Consider the following 20,119-nt stretch of genomic DNA (forward strand, 5'->3'; position numbering starts at 1 on the left):
CCTCCCCAGGGCAGGGGGTGCAGTGCACATAGCCCCCCCCCCCCACCCTCGCCTTCCCCCACCTCCCCAGGGCAGGGGGGTGGAGTGCGCATAGCCCCCCCCAGCTCACCTCCCCAGGGCAGGGGGTGTAGTGCATATAGAGCCCCCCCCGGCTCACCTCCCCAGGGCAGGGGGGTGCAGTGCACATAGCGCCCCCCCCGCTCACCTCCCCAGGGCGGGAGGGTGCAGTGCACATAGCCCCCCCCCCCCGCTCACCTCCCCAGGGCGGGGGGGTGCAGTGCACATAGCCCCCCCCCCCCGCTCACCTCCCCAGGGCGGGGGGGTGCAGTGCACATAGCCCCCCCCCCCCGCTCACCTCCCCAGGGCGGGGGGGTGCAGTGCACATAGCCCCCCCCCCCCGCTCACCTCCCCAGGGCGGGGGGGTGCAGTGCACATAGCCCCCCCCCCCCGCTCACCTCCCCAGGGCGGGGGGGTGCAGTGCACATAGCCCCCCCCCCCGCTCACCTCCCCAGGGCGGGGGGGTGCAGTGCACATAGCCCCCCCCCCCGCTCACCTCCCCAGGGCGGGGGGGTGCAGTGCACATAGCCCCCCCCCCCGCTCACCTCCCCAGGGCGGGGGGGTGCAGTGCACATAGCCCCCCCCCCCCGCTCACCTCCCCAGGGCGGGGGGGTGCAGTGCACATAGCCCCCCCCCCCCCGCTCACCTCCCCAGGGCGGGGGGGTGCAGTGCACATAGCCCCCCCCCCCGCTCACCTCCCCAGGGCGGGGGGGTGCAGTGCACATAGCCCCCCCCCCCGCTCACCTCCCCAGGGCGGGGGGGTGCAGTGCACATAGCCCCCCCCCCGCTCACCTCCCCAGGGCGGGGGGGTGCAGTGCACATAGCCCCCCCCCCGCTCACCTCCCCAGGGCGGGGGGGTGCAGTGCACATAGCCCCCCCCCCCGCTCACCTCCCCAGGGCGGGGGGGTGCAGTGCACATAGCCCCCCCCCCCGCTCACCTCCCCAGGGCGGGGGGGTGCAGTGCACATAGCTCCCCCCCCCCGCTCACCTCCCCAGGGCGGGGGGGTGCAGTGCACATAGCTCCCCCCCCCGCTCACCTCCCCAGGGCGGGGGGGTGCAGTGCACATAGCCCCCCCCCCGCTCACCTCCCCAGGGCGGGGGGGTGGAGTGCGCACAGCCCCCCCCCTCACCTCCCCAGGGCAGGGGGGTGCAGTGCACATAGCCCCCCCCGCGGCTAGGGGACGTGCCGCCTGCCCAGCCACGCTGCGACCGTCGCACAAACCGGGCCCGAGACCCACCGCTCCGCCGGCGCCAGCCCCGTCCGCCCCGCCGCAGCCCCACGTCCCTCCAGCCTCAGCCAGGCAGCGGCGAGCTCGCCCCGCCCCGCCCGGCGGAAACAGCCGAGGTGCCGCGGAACGACCCGAGCCCGCTCCCGAAAACCCGCGAGCGAAGGCGGAGACACCCGAAGCGAAAACCCCGCCCCCTTCCCGGAGCCAACGGCGAGTCCCGAGCAGGGGCGGAAACACCCGAGTCCGCCCGCCCCCGCCCCCGCCCCCGCCCCCGCCCCCGCCGTTACGTCACATCCATTTTTTTAAAGTATCAGCGGGCGGCGGGAGCCGGGTTCGCCTGAACCCCGAAAAGAGCCCGGCGGCGCCGGGGACGGACACGCCGGTCTGGGCACAAGCTTCCGGGGGTGAAACCCAGACCGGCGTGTCCGTCTGCGAGCGGCCGCCGCGCTCCCGCTCTTGGCAGGAGGGTGATTCGAGAGAACGGGCGGGGTGGGGGTGGGTCCGGGTCCCCCCCCGGGTGGGTCCCCCAGCGCAGCGCCCCCAGGGCAACGAGTCCCTCAGCAGCGCCAAGGACAGCGCCCCCCGCCCCCCTGTGACCCCCCAGCACCCGTCGCCCCGCCCTCCCCTGTGACCCCCCCAGCACCCGCCGCCCCGCCCCGCCCCTCAGAGCCCCCCCCCCGAGCTCCCCTGTGACCCCCCAGCACCCGCCGCCCCGCCCCTCAGAGCCCCCCCCGGGCTCCCCTGTGACCCCCCAGCACCCGCCGCCCCGCCCCTCAGGGCCCCCCCGGGCTCCCCTGTGACCCCCCCAGCACCCGCCGCCCCGCCCCACCCCTCAGGGCCCCCCCGGGCTCCCCTGTGACCCCCCCAGCACCCGCCGCCCCGCCCCACCCCTCAGGGCCCCCCCGCGCCCCTGTGACCCCCCCAGTGCCAGTCGCCCCGCCCCAGGCTCCCTTGTGACCCCCCCCCCAGCGGCCGCCGCCCTGTGCCTCAGAGCCCCCCCCGAACTACCCTGTGACCCCCCCCGCGCCCGTTGCCCCGCCCCTCAGAGCCCCCCCGCCCCCCTGTGACCCCCCTAGCACCCACCACCCCGCGCCTCAGAGCCCCCCCCAGACTTCCCTGTGACCCCCCCCGCGCCCATCGCCCCGCCCTGCGTGTCAGAGTCCCCCCGCTCTCCTATGAGGCCCCCAGTGCCTGCCGCCCCATGCCTCAGAGCCCCCCCAGCGCCCACCGCCCTGTGCCTCAGAGCCCCCCCAAGCTGCACCCCTCAGTGACCCCCCCAGTGCCCGCCCCCCTGTGCCTCAGGGCCCCCCCACGGCCAATCCCCTCAGTGACCCCCCATAGCCCATCACACCCCTCAGAACCCTCCCTCCTGGCCGCTCCCCTGTGACCCCCCCCACCGCCCCCCAGGCCGCTCCCCTCAGTGACCCCCTCAGCGTCCGCACCTCCCCTCAGTGACCTCCCACCCCGCTCCTCAGAGCCCCCCGGCCACTCTCTTGTGACCCCCCCAGCACCCATCATGCATCACAGCCCCCCAGCTACTCCCCTCAGTGACCCCACCACCACTCCCCAGCACCTGTCACGCCTCTCAGAGCCCCTTTACCTCCCCAGCGTCCTCCACGCCCCTCAGAGCCCCCCCCAGCTGCACTCCTCAGTGACCCCCCCAGCACCCATCATCCCCCTCTGAAACACCCCCCCCGTGCCCACCCTGCCTCTCTGTGACGTTGTCATTGAGGGGCGCTATGGCTGCTCTCCAGCCTGCATCACACCCAGGCATCCAGAGAGCCCACAGGCCTGGGGCAGCTCAATGCTGACAGCTCCTCCTGTCCCCCGCAGGGAGTATGGACACACCAGCACCGAACCCGCACGTGTGGGACCCAAATTGTCATGGTGAGTTTTTTACAATCGTGTGTTTGGTCTATCAGGTGCTGCCCTGCCCCTATCCCAAACTTACTGAGTAAGGGGGTTTGGTCCCTGCTGCAGGTGCTCTCTCCCCATCTCCTGCCCAGCTACTAATTCAGCCCCACCCATCCCCACTCCAGTTCAGCCCCCAGCCCCACTCCTCCTGGGGCTCACTCCCCTCCCCCACAGGGCTGCAGTGGCGCCCCCCGCATTCCTTCCTAGGTGTGTGGGGGAGAAATAGAGGACCCATCTGTGCCCCTTGTTTGCAGGAGGGGAAGGGAAAAGGCTCCTGAGCTGCTGGGCTTTTGGCCCCCCTCCTGCGAGAATGGCTTGGAGTTGATGAGGAGAGAGCGCTGCCTGTAGCAGCTTTAAGAGGTTTTTCTGTCCTAGAAAGCAGGCAAGTTGGACAAGACAGCCAACGAGGGTCTTAAGGACCCTGGGAGCCTGGAACATCTCAGGGTGTCGGAGGCCTTGCTCCAGCCCCAAGCAAATCCCTTCACTGGTTTAAAAAAAAAACCACCAGCCGTGGCAGCGCTGCACAGACACACACAGCTAGACACATTCAAACTTCCCACAGTACGTGGGACCACTCATGCTGCACTGGGGACTGGCTGAATACAGCTTTTACTGGCTCAATTTTGGGCCTCAAGCATGCTCCACAAGGCTCACCCAAACAAGTCACTTTAAAGGGCAGAGTTAAAGATCCCGTCTTCTTTCAGATCAGCAAACTAAAAGGCAGGGAATGCCTTCTCAATATTCCCAGGTGGACAGAAGGCTCTTCCCTTTACCTGAATTTTTTGCGTCTGTCTTCACGGCTGAGGATGTGAAGGAGATTCCCACACCTGAGCCATTCTTTTTAGGTGACAAATCTGATAAACTGTCCCAGATTGAGGTGTCATTAGAGGACATGATAAAGTCTGCTGCAGTTTCCACGGTATGCATCTGATGAAGTGAGCTGTAGCTCACGAAAGCTCATGCTCAAATAAATTGGTTAGTCTCTAAGGTGCCACAAGGACTCCTTTTCTTTTTGCGAATACAGACTAACACGGCTGTTACTCTGAAACCCATAAATTAAACAGTAATAAGTCACCAGGACCAGATGGAACCCAAGCGTTCTGAAGGAACTCAAATGTGAAATTGCAGAACTACTAACTGTAGTCTGTAACCTATCATTTAAATCAGCTTCTGTACGAGATGACTGGAGGATAGCTAATGTGACGCCCATTTTTTAAAAGGGCTCCAGAGGTGATCCCAGCAATTACAGGCCAGTAAATCTGACTTCAGTACCGGGCAAACTGGTTGAAACCTATAGTAAAGAACAAAATTGTCAGACACGTAGATGGCCATAATTTGTTGGGGAAGAGTCAACATGGTTTTTGTAAAGGGAAATCATGCCTCATCAATCTACTATAATTCTTTGAGGGGATCAACAAGCTTGTGTACAAGGGGGACCCAGTGGATATAGTGTACTTAGATTTTCAGAAAGCCTTTGACAAGGTCCCTCACCAAAGGCTTTTAAACAAAGTAAGCTGTCATGGGATAAGAAGGAAGGTCCTCTCATGCACTGATAACTGGTTAAAAGATAGGAAACAAAGGGTAGGAATAAATGGTCAGTTTTCAGAATGGAGAGAGGTAAATAGCGATGTCCCCCAGGAGTCTGTACTGGGACCAGGCCTATTCAACATATTCATAAATGACCTGGAAAAGGGGGTAAACAGTGAGGTGGCAGAATTTGCAGATGATACAAAACTAGTCAGGATAGTTAAGTCCCAGGCAGACTGCAAAGATGTACAAAAGGATCTCTCAAAACTGGGTGACTGGGCAACAAAATGGCCGATGAAATTAAGTGTTGATAAATGCAAAGTAATGCACATTGGAAAACCTACACATATAAAATGAAGGGGGCTAAATTAGCTGTTCCCATTCAAGAAAGAGATCTTGAAGTCATTGTGGATAGTTCTCTGAAAACATCCACTCAATGTGCAACAGCAGTCAAAAAAACAAAAGAATATTGGGCATCATTAAGAAAGGGATAGATAATTAGACAGAAAATATCATGGCCTCTATATAAATCTGTGATATGCCCACATCTTGAATACTGCATGCAGATGTGATCGCCCCATCTCAAAAAATATATATTGGAATTGGAAAAGGTTCAGAAAAGGGCAACAAAAATGATTAGGGCCATGGAACAACTTCCATATGAGGAGAGATTAAGAAGACTGGAACTTTTCAGCTTAGAAAAGAGATGACTAAGGGGGGATATGATTGAGGTCTATAAAATCATGAATGGTGTGGAGAAAGTAAATAAGGAAGTGTTATTTACTCCTCATAACACAAGAACTAGGGGTCACCAAATGAAATTAATAGGCAGCAGGTTTAAAACAAATAAAAGTATTTCTTCACACGATGCACAGTCAACCTGTGGAATTCTTTGCCAGAGGATGTTGTGAAGTTGAACAGGGTTCAAAAAAGAACTAAATAAATTCATGGAGGACAGGTCCATCAATTATTATTAGCCGGGATGGGCAGGGATGGTGTCCCTACCTTCTGTTTGTCAGAAGCTGGGAATGGGCAACAGGGGATGGATCACTTGATGATTCCCTGTTCTGTTCATTCCCTCTGGGGCACCTGGCACTGGCCACTGTCAGAAGACAGGATACTGGGCTAGATGGACCTTTGATCTGACCCAGTCTGGCCGTTCTTATGTACTTGTCATCTTTGCCCAAGAGATACTGGGGCTCTTGTTTAGTCTGACCTCCTCCTTAATCTACTGAAGCTCAGCTCTGGCCTAATTCCAGCACTGATGCTTATGGCAGCAGGTCTTGCCATGCCCGGCTCAGCTACCATCCCAGAAGGCAGTGAGGAAAATAGAGAGAGACACATGATTAGCTCCAAAAGGTTTAAGTAACATCTTTTCCCCGCAGAATGGAAGCTTTATGGTGGCAGTGGGAGCAGCCTGTCTTTTATTCTTTTGCTGTTGTACTGCAATCCATGCCAATGAGAGACAGGCAGCTGGAAGCGTGATTTTGTGCAGACACATCTCAACTGGTAGGTGTCAGACAGGTAATTGTGTACATATGGAAGAGGAAGATTTGTCTTTCCAGTCTTGCACATTTTTGCTAGCTGATGACTCTCGCAGGGTGGGAAAGCAGAGCAGCTAGATTCAGCTAAGGCATATTTTAAATATTTTGTGAGAACAGGCCCAGTTCCATGTTTAAATGAGTGCTGATGAGATGCTGCTCACCTGCCAGCGAAGCACACTGGATTTGGCAACTAGCTGACATGGCTCACTGGAAATACATTTCAAAATGGAGACAGTTTTATTTTTGTCCAGGGTAAATACAGAATCCAATTTTCTGGCCCATATTTAGTGAGCACTTTGTCATTTATGCAAGTTTCTGAGGATCCAGGGTGCTGCCAGAGTCAGTTTGTCCATGCTAAATTAATTTCAGATCAAAGGGTGACTCAGGCCTCCCACAGATGACAACCAGTCATAAACAGAGTAAGCTGGGAAGACAATGGCTCAAATATCTAGAGTGGAATGAATAGAGACCAGGCTTTCTGATTTGTCCAGGTGGTCAGTGCTGTCCCTGATGAGAGAAGCCAGAACGAAGTGGACAGAGGGCACAGATAGCATTCCCAAAGAGGTTTGAGAGGAAATGGGTAGGAGGCAGTAAAGGAAAGGTTTTTCCTTAGGTTTGGGGAAAAAGTGGTTGACAAGATCTCACACACCGAAGAAGGCTGGAGTAGCACAGGTCCTCTGAACAAGGCAGGAGAGGACGGAAGTGACAGGGTCAGTGGTGTGGAGTTCAATAGGCTTGAGGTCACAGAACTGTGCAGGAGGAAGTGGAAGAGTGTGCCCAATTTTGAAAGAAATCAGAGAGTGGAGAAAGGGATTAAACTCTTTGGACAGGGACCATCTTCCTGTTTGCGAAGCACCTTGTGCCATGATCCCTGAGTGGGGCCTCTAGGCACTACGACACTACAAATAAATAAGGGAACAGAAATGAAAGGGGAGGAGATGGGAAAGAGAGAGCATGCAGCGCTTGAAGACCACGTCAAGTGAGTCACCAAGATTGTTAGTCAGTCCAGGCCATGATTGGGAGGCCTCATGCAGTTCAGCAGAGTAAAGGGAAAGACATCACATCAGAGAGGTTGGAGGATGGGGTGGGGGATATGGCAGCCACCCAGAGGAGGAGGACAAAAGAGTGAGGCAGGTTGATTGGGTTGTAGAAGATGCCACAGGACAATAGCTGGAAATGAAAGAAGCTGGACAGCAGTGATGCTGAGGGGAGCAAAGAGTCTGCGGTTGGAGGCAGAGAACTGGCTTTCAGAAAGCGTGAGGAGACAAAAGAAGCGAGATGGAGGTCAATGGGGCACAAACTGGGGAGGTATGCACAAGAGGTTGGAGGCGCAAAGAAACTGGAATCCCGTGCATCCCACAGGACCCACTGCCATAATAGCGGGAGTGGGATAAAAAGAGTGGGTATTGCAGAGCAGGACAGGAGAGGGATTAAAAAAAAAAAAAAATAGTTCTCCCATACCGCAAACAATATGAATGCCCTGGCTGGCAGCAGCCACTCTCCAGCCGCCCAGCCCTGAAGGCAGCATGGGCGCCAGCAGGATTACTTCAGACTACAAGTGATGTGGGGGAGGGAGGGTGACCAATGGTAAAGGGGGCATGACTGGAAAAGTTTGCGCATCACTGATGTAGATCATGGGTTGCAGTGAACTTGTCACAGGCAGAGCAAAGGAAGGGAAGGAGGTCATGAATGAGAAATATTTGGTGGTGCCAGGTACTATACTTTAGCTCCTTGGGCTGGTCACTCTTGTGCATCCTTTTACTTGATTAGACCAGTTGTCAATGCCACAGATGCAATCCTGGTCTTGAGCCTGCTGGCTGAGTTGACAGCATCAGCTAGTGCTTCAGCTAATTTCAGGATTTTACTCTAGAATCTACTGGATGAAGCTGGGATGTGAACTGCCATTCAACAAGATCTTCACACCAAGGAACAAACTGACAGTGTAGTCACAGGCATGGAATTGCAAAATCTGGAAGGAACTGAAGCAGTTGTTACACTGCATGCCATTTACTTCGTGTTATACATCAGGAAGATTGGGTAGTGAACATGCAGGAGTAATAAGAAATTTATTTCCAAAATGTTCTTTCCAAGCTTCAGTATCAGCAGTTCTGAACTAAGTACTCCCCCCTTGAACAGAAGGCTATGAACTTCAGCTCCATCTCAAGGAACAATTTTATTACAACATGAAACTTTTTCTGAATAGATTCATACCAAGACCAGTGTTCAGTATAATACAGGAAGACAGAGTCCTGTTTACTTTTAAGACATTTTCCATAAAAATCCTTTTAATACAACTTCTGAAACAAGAGTTTTCTTCTTACATACTAGTTCGGCCACTGTCCTGTTGATCCCCTTTTACAGCTGGTCAGTGTAAAGGAGGTGTCCATTTTTAGGTTTTTTCAAAACAACAATGCTAACTTCCTGAGTGGTTAATAGAGAAGGCAGAGGAAGCAAGCAGAAAGCCTATCCTAAATAAGAGAGGTGCAAAAAAAATAAAAAAATAAAATAAAAAGGAAACAACAAGTGATTCCGCAGAAACAGGATTACAACGGAGAGTAATTGTTGGCAACATCATTTCAGAAGCAAACACACTTCATTCTGCATCATCTTCTAGCAAAGAACCATTTTGTTCACCAAACCCCGAGACCAGAAAGTGCTTCTGTGCCTCCACGGGCTGATGATGTGGAATTAACACATGCTCTTGGCCACCAAGATGATTGTTTGCTTGTTTTCTGGGTAAACTACTGCAAGGGTTAACGCAGGAGAAGCAGTCAATTTAAAACAGCCACACAAACGTAAAAAAACCAAATTCTGCTTGAATAAGCAATCAAAATAGAAAGCTAGCATCACCAGTTACTCTCAAGTCTGGGGTGGGAAAAGGAATCACTTTACGGTGGGATTGGTGCTACAAAATGGCGTAGACATTAGCATTATACAAATAATAATAAAAAAATACCATTCTGACAGCTTTGCACACAGGGTTAGGTATCATCGCCATACAAACTGTACAGGGAAGGATATAAATAAGTGTTTTGACATAAAAGCCCAATACTTGCACTGTGTCAGTTTCTGCAAACACTGCAGTTAGAAAAAACACACATGCATTATCAAATGTAAACATTTACATCATATAAAACCTTAGAAATGCTGGAAAATGCCAGAGGGACTCTTCATACAAAATCCACCAGCACAAGAGGGAAAGGGAATTCAGAAATTACAACTAAAGACAACTGAGACAACACAGTGTAGTTTATTACATTTTTAATAAAAAGGTAGAGCTCTAATTAAATGCTCCGTTCACTCAGAAGCCTCTGTGGAATGTCTGTATGTTCTGAAAGCACATCCTGGGGAAGGTTTTAGAAATTAGCTTTATGCAGAATACAGCAGAGAAACTGCAAATCACTGAAAATAAACAAAAACTCTTAATATTTGCATGAATATTCTGAAACCTGGCCCAGGGAAGGAGGGAAACAGATGGATAAATTCCAGTTGTGCTTTTCCTAACCAACTCTGTCTCATGTGGAACATCTCAGAAAAGAAGATCAAACTGATTAATTTATTTTGGCTCGGAAGTATTTAAATCTCTCTCTACAAGAAAAAAAAAGCATTAAACAGAAACAAAAACCCTCTATACGATTATAAAATTCAATCTTGTCTAAAACAAGCGGTCTGAAAACAAGTTCCTCTCTCTCCCCCCACCCCCATTCTAAATAGTCACAAGTAATTAGTAACCCTTCAGCTAATCTTCATTTGGTTCAGACACACAGGTCCCTGAATGAGCTTTGAGGTCTGACAGATCTATCAAACCCCTAGCTTGCCTACTTATTACATCTTCATTGGCAATCCTATTGCTCACACAAAGCCTGAAAAAACAAATACTTTCAGAGGATAGGCATAGGCAGTACAGTGCTGTAGTTCTCATGCATGAGATACAAGATGGGGTGTTCACACAAACTCTTACAAACCTCTACAACTATCTAGGTTTTGCTTATATGTCTAAAAGTACAAATTGACCATCGCATGGACATTTAAAAGTGTGCCCAAGCTCAAACAGTCTTTGGAAGTCAGACCACGAGAATTCTACTTTTTCTTTTCCTTTAAAAAGTTTAATATTGGAAGTTATAAATATTCAACTGTTGAGATGCTGTTAATGTGGCAGGAATGCACAAGTGCCAGCGGAGCATCACTGAGTCCTTGAAAGCTCACATAATCTGCCCAGATGTCATAAAAAGAACCCCACACTAGAAACCCAGCATAACATGCAAAACCCCAACTAGTATTTTCTGTTTGAGGGCTGAGTTCCTGTTCTAGCCCCTGAACAAGGCTGACACAATAGAAACAGCCAGTGATACATTCTATTTGTGTTTTGTTTATTAAAGAATATACACTTTCCAAATGAGTTAGGAGAGCTTCAGTTTGGAAAAGCTAGGCTGGCAGGTGGTACTGCCCTACCCTACTCCTAGGAGCTGCCATGGAGAGCACGGTTATATGGGAGAGAGGAAAAGGACATACCTGGGGTAGAGAACACATTAAATAATTACATCATCTTTGTTGGTGACAAGGTTTGAATGAGGGATTGGGAGGAGAGATGTTCAAGTCTTTTTTTTAAATGGAAAAAATCGGCAAGTTCCTCTAAAGAAATCTCTTAATGTTCCCTCCATTCCTGGTTCTACTCATAGTAAAGATCTTAAGAAGGTGCTTCTTGTCAAGTCAAATTTATAGCCTTTCTTGTCTCCCTTTAACATGGGAGCACAATATGAATGGGACCAGGCTAGCCAAGAGCAGCTGGAAAACAGGAACAGTTAAACAAGGTTAGATATCTGGTGCCAAGAGGTAACCTGCACTTGGCTGCTTATTCAGCATGTAAAGCCAGTGGGCAGGGTTTGTAGGCTCACCCTTTACAACAGGGCCTTGAGCTGAACAATGACAGTCCTCACATGGTGCAGATTCAAGGAAAGGTAGAAAGCACCGAGGGACATCAGCCAGTCCAGACTTTCCTTGCCCATCACATCTAGTCCTCTGATTTGAACTAGAAGGTGCATGAAGACAGGGAACACAGGACCTAACAATGCGACAAGAGGAGGATAGATATTGCTCATAGACTAATCCCAGCTTTGTGGTTCTTTAGCTGTTGTCAAACTGCTTCTTAGGTGTCATCTTCTGATTCCAACAGATGGAATCCTGGAGTGTCTTATAAACTGACACACTAAGACATATTCTAGCCCAATACATCACATATCTCTGTCACATGATTTAAAGGAGTCTAATCCCTTGGTGCATCCCCCCTTGCCAGCAGCACCTCAAGTGAAAATCCCTCAATTTCCTCAGCTGCTAAATAGCAATTTTGATCAATCACCAAATGCCAGGAGATCCCCAAGCACCATCTCTTGCAACTAAGACTAACATGATTAAATCACTCCTGATGAGCCAGCCTGATGATGCTCATTACCATGACAGGTTTCAGAGTAGCAGCCGTGTTAGTCTGTATCTGCAAAAAGAAAAGGAGGACTTGTGGCATCTTAGAGACTAACAAATTTATTTGAGCATAAGCTTTCATGAGCTAGAGCTCACTTCATCGGATCCACTGAATGCATCCGATGAAGAGAGCTGTAGCTCATGAAAGCTTATGCTCAAATAAATTTGTTAGTCTCTAAGGTGCCACAAGTCCTCCTTTTCTCATTTCCATGAGGCAGGCATGGTAAGATTCTCAGCAGAGTCTCTTGCTCTGTGGGGAGGAAACACAATTAGCACCTAGGAGGGAGCAGCTCACCTCACTCTGCAGAAACCCCTCTGGCTGAGCTAGCAGCGACACTGGAAGGCTCTGAATCTGTTATCACCCAAGAAAGGTAACCGCAACATGGAAAGAACTGGAGGGAACTTCTGTAGGTTACTAAAACATTCATTTTCTACCCCAAACACCATGGCTTATATGCAGCATCAATTAACATAGATGGGAACTGGCCACACACAGCAAGGGAGTTCTCACTCTCAAAATCAGTCCCATCTTGGCAAATGCGCACAGAGACCTTGCTGCCCTTTATCAGTACCACCGTGTCCTAGAATTGGCCAAGTCAACATGTCAAAGAAGAAGTAGTGGAAGAGTAATGATTCAGCGCACACACTAAAGAGGAGCTGGTGTTTGAGATGTATACACAACATTCTGGGGGAGAAATGTTCAATGCCAGTGACAGCACAAGGCCAGGATATGGAAACTGTTCAACAAGGTTTGTCTGGGATTTGTAATACTTGATTTATACATTCCTGGTGGGCATCAATCACACGCGTGTCCCCTGCCCAGGAGCATCATAAAACACCAAAGCAAAAATTCTTCCCAAACAAACATATTGGGGAGAGGGAAATTTATGCCTAATTCTGAGACATCTGGCATTGGCAAGAGTAGGGTACTGGACTAAATGGACCATTGGTCTGTTCCAGAACACGAATCACATCATTATAAAGTTACTGCTTTTACCTTCAATGAAGACCAGCTCTTCCGGGAAGAATAAGACACCTGTATGAAGATCAAGGCACCAAGACATACCCTGCTGTGCATATCCCTACCAAAAACGGTATTTTAAAGCTTGGCTCTTAACTGTTTTCTTTGTGCCTTGCCTCTTGAAACTGACAATAACAAAAGGGGCAAAACTAATGGTTCTTAAAAATGATAGAACATATAGTGCATTTCAGAGGTGGGATTACAAACATTTACAAAATAGCAGTAATGCTTCCCCTAGCACAAGTCAGTTGAGATGCCCTCAGATTCCTCTTCTTAGCTTATAAAGGTAATAAATTAGTTAGAAGGATTCACGTCTAGTCCTTTCTATTTACGACGGTTTAGGTCCTGCTGAGGAAACGCCATCACAACAGAGCAGCTTCCTTAGCTCTACAAAAATATTAACATCTTTCCAGTTAGTACAAAAACTTTTTGTAAGTAAATTCATCAAATTATTCCCCACCCCTGCCAGGTCTGATGTTAAAAATGTTTCAGGTGCATTTACTCTCACAAAACGCAGGTATGTAATTTGAAGAGCACATCTCAGCAGCTGGATGGTGTGCCAGTCTCCAGCGCAGATTTGCTTTTTCTGGAAGCTGATCCCTTGTGGAGTTCATGCAGAGTTGAAGATGCCCTGTCACTGTGTTGACTGTTCACCTTTAGCAGTTCCTTTTGCTAAACGTGTGGCTATTACTCATCCTTGACTTTTTTACGAGCTTGATCATGCATCTTTTGTTGATTTGCGCTGGGCGTCTCAGTTTCTGTGCACTCATGCTCCTGCATTCCTGTGCTCCCCCACAACTTCAGCCTTGGAGGCGCTTTGCTCAGCTGGGGTGAGCCCACCATGCCCTTACCACAACATGTCCTATGCAGGGACCCAGAAGCTGGTGAGGGCTCTTGCCCCGCACAGAGCTCTCTCTGCCCCCGGTTCTCTCTACACTGGGAGGAGACACTCTTGTATTCCACTGCTGTAGTTCCATCCATTTGTTCAGTATAAACCCTGGCCATCAACTGGATAGGGTAGGACCCTTGGCATTCCCACTCAGCTGTGTTAGTCTCCTGTTCATCGCTCTCTGACCCTTGAACTGCTATTTGGGGCACCACAGTAGGCATCTGCTCTGGGTTTGGGGGCTCTGAAGAGCTACCAAATACTGACCTTGGTCTGGTCTCCACCCAGGAAGCTGCATGAGGGGAAAGTCTCCATGGCGCATGCTCCTTGTCCAGCTTGGCCTCTGCTTTCGTGCCATCCTCACTCACAGGCACCAGCTCTGGCTCATCGAAACTCACTTCTTGGACAGCTTCTTGCTTTTTAAAGGAGTCCCTGCGCTCTGACAGGTTCAGCCTCCTCATGACAACAACCTCCTGGTCGCGGTCGTGCCTTTCCCCTGTCCAGTCTCTCATTCGGGGGGTCCCTGGGTAAGCCATAGCACAGAGCTCTCCCGCCTGGATAGGAGTCTCCCGCTCCCCGAGAGACTCCCCCATCCCGTCTCCTGGAGGCATTTCCAGTGTGAGCTTCCGACTGCTGATGGTTTTCTTTTCTGCTAGGTAGGTCGCTATTTTCTCAGCAGACTGGACTCGTTTTAGCAGAGGGGACCTGGGGCCTTCGGCACTCCTGGGCCGAGACACTTGCCTGACAATGGTGGGGGGAGACAGGGTCTTGCCCTGGAAGGAATGAACGTTTTTGGTGTAACATGGTAGTGGCGATGGGGACCTCTGAGGAGAAGGTGGCTGTGGGACTGAAGAAGGAGTACATGCAAGGGGAGATGGGGGGATGCTGCTGGTGGACTTGCGGCGCCCCACCTTGTAACGCTGACCACTGAGCTTCGGCACTAGCCCATGAAGAGAGCTCGGTCTGATGTGTCCTGCAGGAGAGGTGGGGGTGCTAGAGGATGGGGAGGTGCTCTGTGGGGAGACAGAATCTGCCAGAGAGAGAGAGAGATCAACTCACCCGAGATGAATACTATGCTCACATTCCCTACACATCACAGGGCTCAGGCAAGGTCAGCATTTCCAGCATCAGTCTTACATATGGTGGGCCTGAATGAGATGTCCGCCAAATCAAGGCACTTCCTGAATGGTTTGGAACCTGGCTACTTTACTCTGAACAGCATTGCAAGTTACAGGGGGACCCACAGGTTCCAATTACTGCATACGAACCCAGCTGCAACTGCAGCTGACCTAGTGCTCCCTCTTGTCATTCTACCCTGTGTTTTTATACACTGTGTTTCTCCGTCCTTGCCCCGTACTGTGAATTTACAGGGAAATGTTCATTTACTCTGGAAAATTATTCCCAAGAGCCACTATGATCCTCAACATGTCAAAATACCTTTTGAAAGGCAAGTTAGCAGTTGGGGCAGACAAGCCCTTTGGCACAAAGCACTGTTGCCATAAACGCATGAGTGACAGAGATACCCATCTGTACAAGTTATCATAGTGTTCTCCTTTGAGTGGAGCAGGCTCTTAGTGTGTCCACAACCCCCCGAGTGAACCCTGGAGACACAGTCGCATTCCCAGCCTTGATCCTGTTGCAGGAACAGCCTGAGAGCACACGCTATACAGCCACATACACCACTCATGGAATGGACAGAGCACAGGGCAAGCCATCTCACAAGTAGCAGAAGCCGTAGTTGGGTGAGTGATCAGAACTAACCCCTACCTAGTGGGAGGTCTGGAGCAGGGCTGCGGCAGGGAGTTGTAGGTCCAGGTGACAGACTGTGTGTGGGAGATCCTGGAAGGCTCTCGCTTGATGACAGGGAGTGATGGAGGCCAGATGAGAAGCTCCGGCTGGTGTGCAGTACAGTCGTTTGCTTGGAGATCTTTTTGAAAAGGCACTTTCTCCTTTGAGATGAAAAAAGCCCCAGGGGCAGGATTTACATGGAAGGGCCCATTAGAAACAAACTTCACAAAACCTCTTTGTATTCCCCTTGGGCATTAAAAAACAAGATTTCTCCCAAGTCTGTCTTCTAGGGAGGTCTACAACTCCAGGCTGAGTTTTCAGCCAAGAACTCAACACTTCAGGATTCTGCATGCTACGAACAATGGGGAAAGGAATTTACTGCATCACCATTTCAGACAAAAGATGCCTTATAAAAATATTCTATAGCAAGCTGCAAAGAGCCAGATCTGCCAACAAGCACATACAGGAACCTTACCATTAAAAGCTACTGCAGCCATTAACATCCACGGAATTTTTAAAGGAAAAATCTCTATTCTTTGCCCTTGATATCCACAGCCTGTTTCACTGAGCCTTCAACCTGTGTTCCCCAGGGCATGCTATAACATGGCACTACCAGGCATTGTGGCTTCAAGAAGCTGAGTAAATTCTCACCCCTTCTGTTTGTGTGAAGCAAGAGGATGCTGGCCCAAGAGTAAGTACAGAAGGCACTGGTCTCTTTGGCTAACACTAAGTAGCATTCGCTAGTTAGGAGAGCTTCTCCCTGGTGGAGGCAGCATTTAGACGTTTTCCTTCCCTATCTTAGGTGAATAAACTCAAAGCTCCCCAAGATACTTCAGGGCTCACACGCCAGCTTCTCTTCAGAACTACACAGAGATGCCCAGTAACAGAAGTCATCCTGTTCCCAGTCTATTTCTACTCACCGGTCCTGACTGTCCCTTTTCCTGCTTTTCTTACTCCTTCTGGCCATCCTGGTCTTGGAACTGTTTTTCCGAGCAGGACCAATTTTGATGGATGTGTTCTCCAGGGCGGTGGTTCGCAGTGCTACTTTGTTGCCACTCTGTGAAATGCACCAAGCGAGTTGCTGTGACGCATACGGCATGAGCCTGTTTACAGCAGATTCTAAGGCCAGAAGGGCCCATCAGAATCATCTTGTCTGACCTCCCGTGGAATAAGTGACCTGGTCCACCAAGCCGGCAGCAGGAGTCACTGTCAGAGTTGGGATCAGGACTCAGGTAGTCTTGGCTCCCAGTCCACTGCTCAGACTGCTAGATCATGCCTCACTCATGGCATATGGTAGTAAGGAGGCTGAGCTTCCATTCCAGAGGCGCTCTCACACTGAAGCTTGAGTCTCCAGCTCAGCCTATGGAATGCACCACTGCCCTGAGGGTCCCCCCGTAATTAACCCTACTGAGGAAGGGTGTAAACCTCATTAAAAATAGATCGTCTGCGGGCCACTGTACGTACATATGCTTGTCTCACTGTCACTGAGTGAGGAGACAGGACTATAAGGGAGCGGACCCCCCCTCTCCTCAGGGCCCAGTCTGTGGAACACAAAGGTCCCAACCACCCCAGGAGAATTGCCTTTTGAAGAGAGAGACATTTTGGGCTGCCAGCATCCACAGGGAGAACTGCACTTCCGCCATGTGGTCTCTAGGGCAAGGGGGTTCTCAAACTTCTTCACAGCATTTCTAGATGGCACTGTGTTGGATATGCAGCTGTTCTGCAATAATGTATTAATGCTGTATGCTGACCTGGTCACTGGGATATTACTGTATACACATATTGGTCTAGTTTAACAGGGGGCTGCAAGGAAAAAGAAGCAGGAAGTGGAAAAAATGGCTCAAGATAAGCCTCCCCTCAGCCAACACTTGCGGGCTATTATGGTTCCATTGGCTCTGAGGACTCAGGCTCAATATCCTGCTGAGCTTACAGGACTGGTTTTGTCCAGAAGGGTCAAAGCCCAAGAACACAGAACAACAAAAGGACTACAGAAGTTTAAAAGGGACACACTCCGAAGAGAAGGGTAGTTATTCTGGGGAACCAGACTTCAGACACCTGTTGGGTGTGTCTGAAGAAGCTAGTCCTGACTACAGTACTGTTGGGCTGGTAAGCCACAGACATGCCTGGATACTGTTTGTTGAATTAAAATCCTCTTTTCTGAAGAAGCTTTGTTCCTACTGTTAAAATAAGCAATAGGTTTAAGAAGGCTGTTTGGTCACACAGTCCTGAAGGAAAGAACCCGGGTGTCTGAATTCTACTGGACCTACTGGCTAAGCATGGTCCGTACACAGGATACTACAGCCCGGGCCAAGTCTAAGAATGAGAGAAATGTGAAATTACACCCTGGGATAGGCAAAGTCATGAGGCCCCGACACCTGTGGGGAACAGCAAGCGACCAGAGGGGCCACCCCTTCGCAATCATGCAGCCCCACCCACCTCCCCTCCCATTTGGGATCTCATAAAATCCTTAAGCCAATTCCAACCATAGCTTACATGGGAGACTACATTCTGCTGGATTTTCAGCATCTTTTAATAGAATTTGGCAGTGGGAAGCAAGGAGGAGCAGCCAGGCCCCAGTGACTGGCCCGCTCTGTACATCCCATGTTTGAGAACTCTGCTTCAGGGGAGCAGACACAGCATGTGAGTCAGAGCCACACTGTCGTAGGGCAAAGCCAAGCCACAACAGAGAGGGGTTATCGCTGGACTCCTGCTGATTTGTGAATTCCCTCTCTCTCTCAGATAATTAAACAAAAAGTTTGCTGCTCAAAGTCTTGAACAGCAGCTCACTCCCGGGGGCTCAGGAGGCATGTGCAGAGGGAGCAAAGTGTTAGAAGGAGCTCCACAAAGAGCAAAGCACCCGGTGGCACATTTACAACCAGAGCAAGCTGTTTACCTTCAGCAGCAGCTCCACAACATCCATGTGAACTAACCCTAGCACAGACTCTCCATTCACGTGTGTGATGAGATCCCCAGCTCTCAGCCCAGCTTCCTGGGCAGGGCTCCCATCTTCCACGCTCTGGAATTGAAGAACCAGGAAACATTACTTAAGCAGATCCTCAGGATTATTCACACAGCTTTTAGGCTTCATTGCCAGTTGGCGCCACCTCCCTCTCCTCTTCAGAGAACATTGGTCCCTTTACACCACTGATGCTCAGCATGCAGAGCACCGTGCCTTGCGCAGCACAACACTGCTCCCTTCATGTGCAGGCTCCCCAGCCAGTCAGTCACTTACCCACACCATGTGATGCACTGTGTACACATCACTGTCCCCCATATACACACGAATGGCGCGCAGGGTGAAGCCATATTTCTTTCCAGAGCTGTGGATGATGATGGGCGGACGCAGGCTGGTGATGCTGAGGGAGGAATCCCGGCTCGGGGACGAGTCCCGAGAGGATGGGTTGGAAGAGAGAGAGCGTGGGGAGATGGGGCTCATGAGGGCTCCGCTGCCAGAGTCATCTACAAACAACAGACAGTGTCCGTTTCCCCTTGGATCCCACGTGCCTGCCAGCACTGTGCAGCGGGGAGTCAGTCCCCTCACACCAAAGAGTAATGGGGCTGCCAAACTCTGCTGTTATTAACAGGACTTGGCCTGGCAGACAACCATATGCAGAAACTTCTTTGCCCGAGTGAGGAGCACCTCGGTCCACTCCACAAAGGAGCCTAAAAATCTCACTTCCTTACCACTGTCTGTACAGTTTGTTTCCCTTTGCTACTCTGAAGATTTGCCAGCTTCCCTCTCATCAAAAGCTGGTTCCATTTTCTGGCTCTTGTTCAGTGTTATCACTTACATGGGTCCCACTGCCGAGGGGCACAGAGGAACCCAAGAGGGCTTAACTGAGCAGGAACTGCCTGGGAAGCCTTCTTGGTAACGCTCAAGCTGTTGAAAGTGTAACACAGACAATAAAAGCTACAAAGGGCTGCCATCGTGCAGCAGGGCAGCTGGGGCCAAGGTGCAGGAGTGCACGGTGGAGATGATCCAGTCTGAAACATGCATTTGCTAATTACACAGCTAACGCTGGGCATCAGATTCACTAGCTGCTTCCCACTGACCTGAGGTGATGATTAGGGACAGGGCTGAGACAGAAGCAGATTTAGGCACTCTGCTTCCTGAAGACACTCTCTGCTTCTCTGGAGCATTCTTCGGACTCCCCAGCCTGCGGCCCACCCCAGGCTCCAGGGCTCTCGGGGCGGAGTTCTTGGTGCCAGTGCTGTTGCTCCGCAGGCGGACGCGGTTCAGACTGACAATATCAGCTGGACAAAGAGGGAGGAAGGGGGTCAGCAAGCTGGTACTTCTTAGGCACAATAATGCCACTGCAGAGCCATTCTGCTGCTGGCCAGCTGGGGATGATCCTGAATCATTCACTGGAACAGTATCAAGTCTAAGAGCCACTGCCCTTACTGTCACTTCCCCCTGCTCATAGGTAACCTCCTTCCACAGGAACTGGCAAGGTTTAGACTCTGCTACTAAGCAAATGCCCAGCTAGGGCCACCTTGTTCCCAGTGGTTACTCCCACACATGGCTGTCTCCCCAGAAGCCCCATCCCCCATTTGGCTCCCTCTTCCAGCAATTGCTCCCTCCCTAGCCTGTCAGTGCCTATTCAAGGGCACATGTGGGGCATGGGTGTAGCACCCTCAGCACCCTCACAGACCACACACGCTGCCGCCACCCCCCCAA

The 20,119-nt window shown here is 51.3% G+C and overlaps 2 protein-coding genes across 7 annotated transcripts in view; both read right to left on the bottom strand.

The window, feature by feature from the left end:
- The window catches only part of PIK3R2 (phosphoinositide-3-kinase regulatory subunit 2), a 39,239-nt gene extending 37,883 nt beyond the window's left edge, over positions 1–1,356 (bottom strand). Inside the window, exon 1 of one of the 2 annotated variants that reach the window (XM_077842048.1) lies at positions 1,296–1,356. The gene's annotated coding sequence lies outside the window, so the exon portion shown is untranslated. The remainder of the gene's footprint in view (positions 1–1,295) is intronic. The other variant, XM_077842049.1, reaches the window with a different exon arrangement.
- Positions 1,357–11,913: 10,557 nt separating this feature from the next.
- MAST3 (microtubule associated serine/threonine kinase 3) overlaps positions 11,914–20,119 on the bottom strand; it is a 59,914-nt gene continuing 51,708 nt past the window's right edge. For all 5 annotated transcript variants that reach the window (XM_077841910.1, XM_077841909.1, XM_077841911.1 and 2 more), the window contains 6 exons: positions 19,495–19,695; positions 18,674–18,900; positions 18,335–18,457; positions 16,362–16,498; positions 15,421–15,602; positions 11,914–14,683 (listed from right to left, as the gene is read on the bottom strand). In XM_077841910.1, the coding sequence (XP_077698036.1) occupies positions 13,455–14,683; positions 15,421–15,602; positions 16,362–16,498; positions 18,335–18,457; positions 18,674–18,900; positions 19,495–19,695 (2,099 nt within the window). In that variant the 3' untranslated portion in view covers positions 11,914–13,454. The remainder of the gene's footprint in view (positions 14,684–15,420; positions 15,603–16,361; positions 16,499–18,334; positions 18,458–18,673; positions 18,901–19,494; positions 19,696–20,119) is intronic.

This window comes from Eretmochelys imbricata, chromosome 25, assembly GCF_965152235.1.
Source record: "Eretmochelys imbricata isolate rEreImb1 chromosome 25, rEreImb1.hap1, whole genome shotgun sequence".
NCBI classification, from domain to species: domain Eukaryota; kingdom Metazoa; phylum Chordata; order Testudines; family Cheloniidae; genus Eretmochelys; species Eretmochelys imbricata.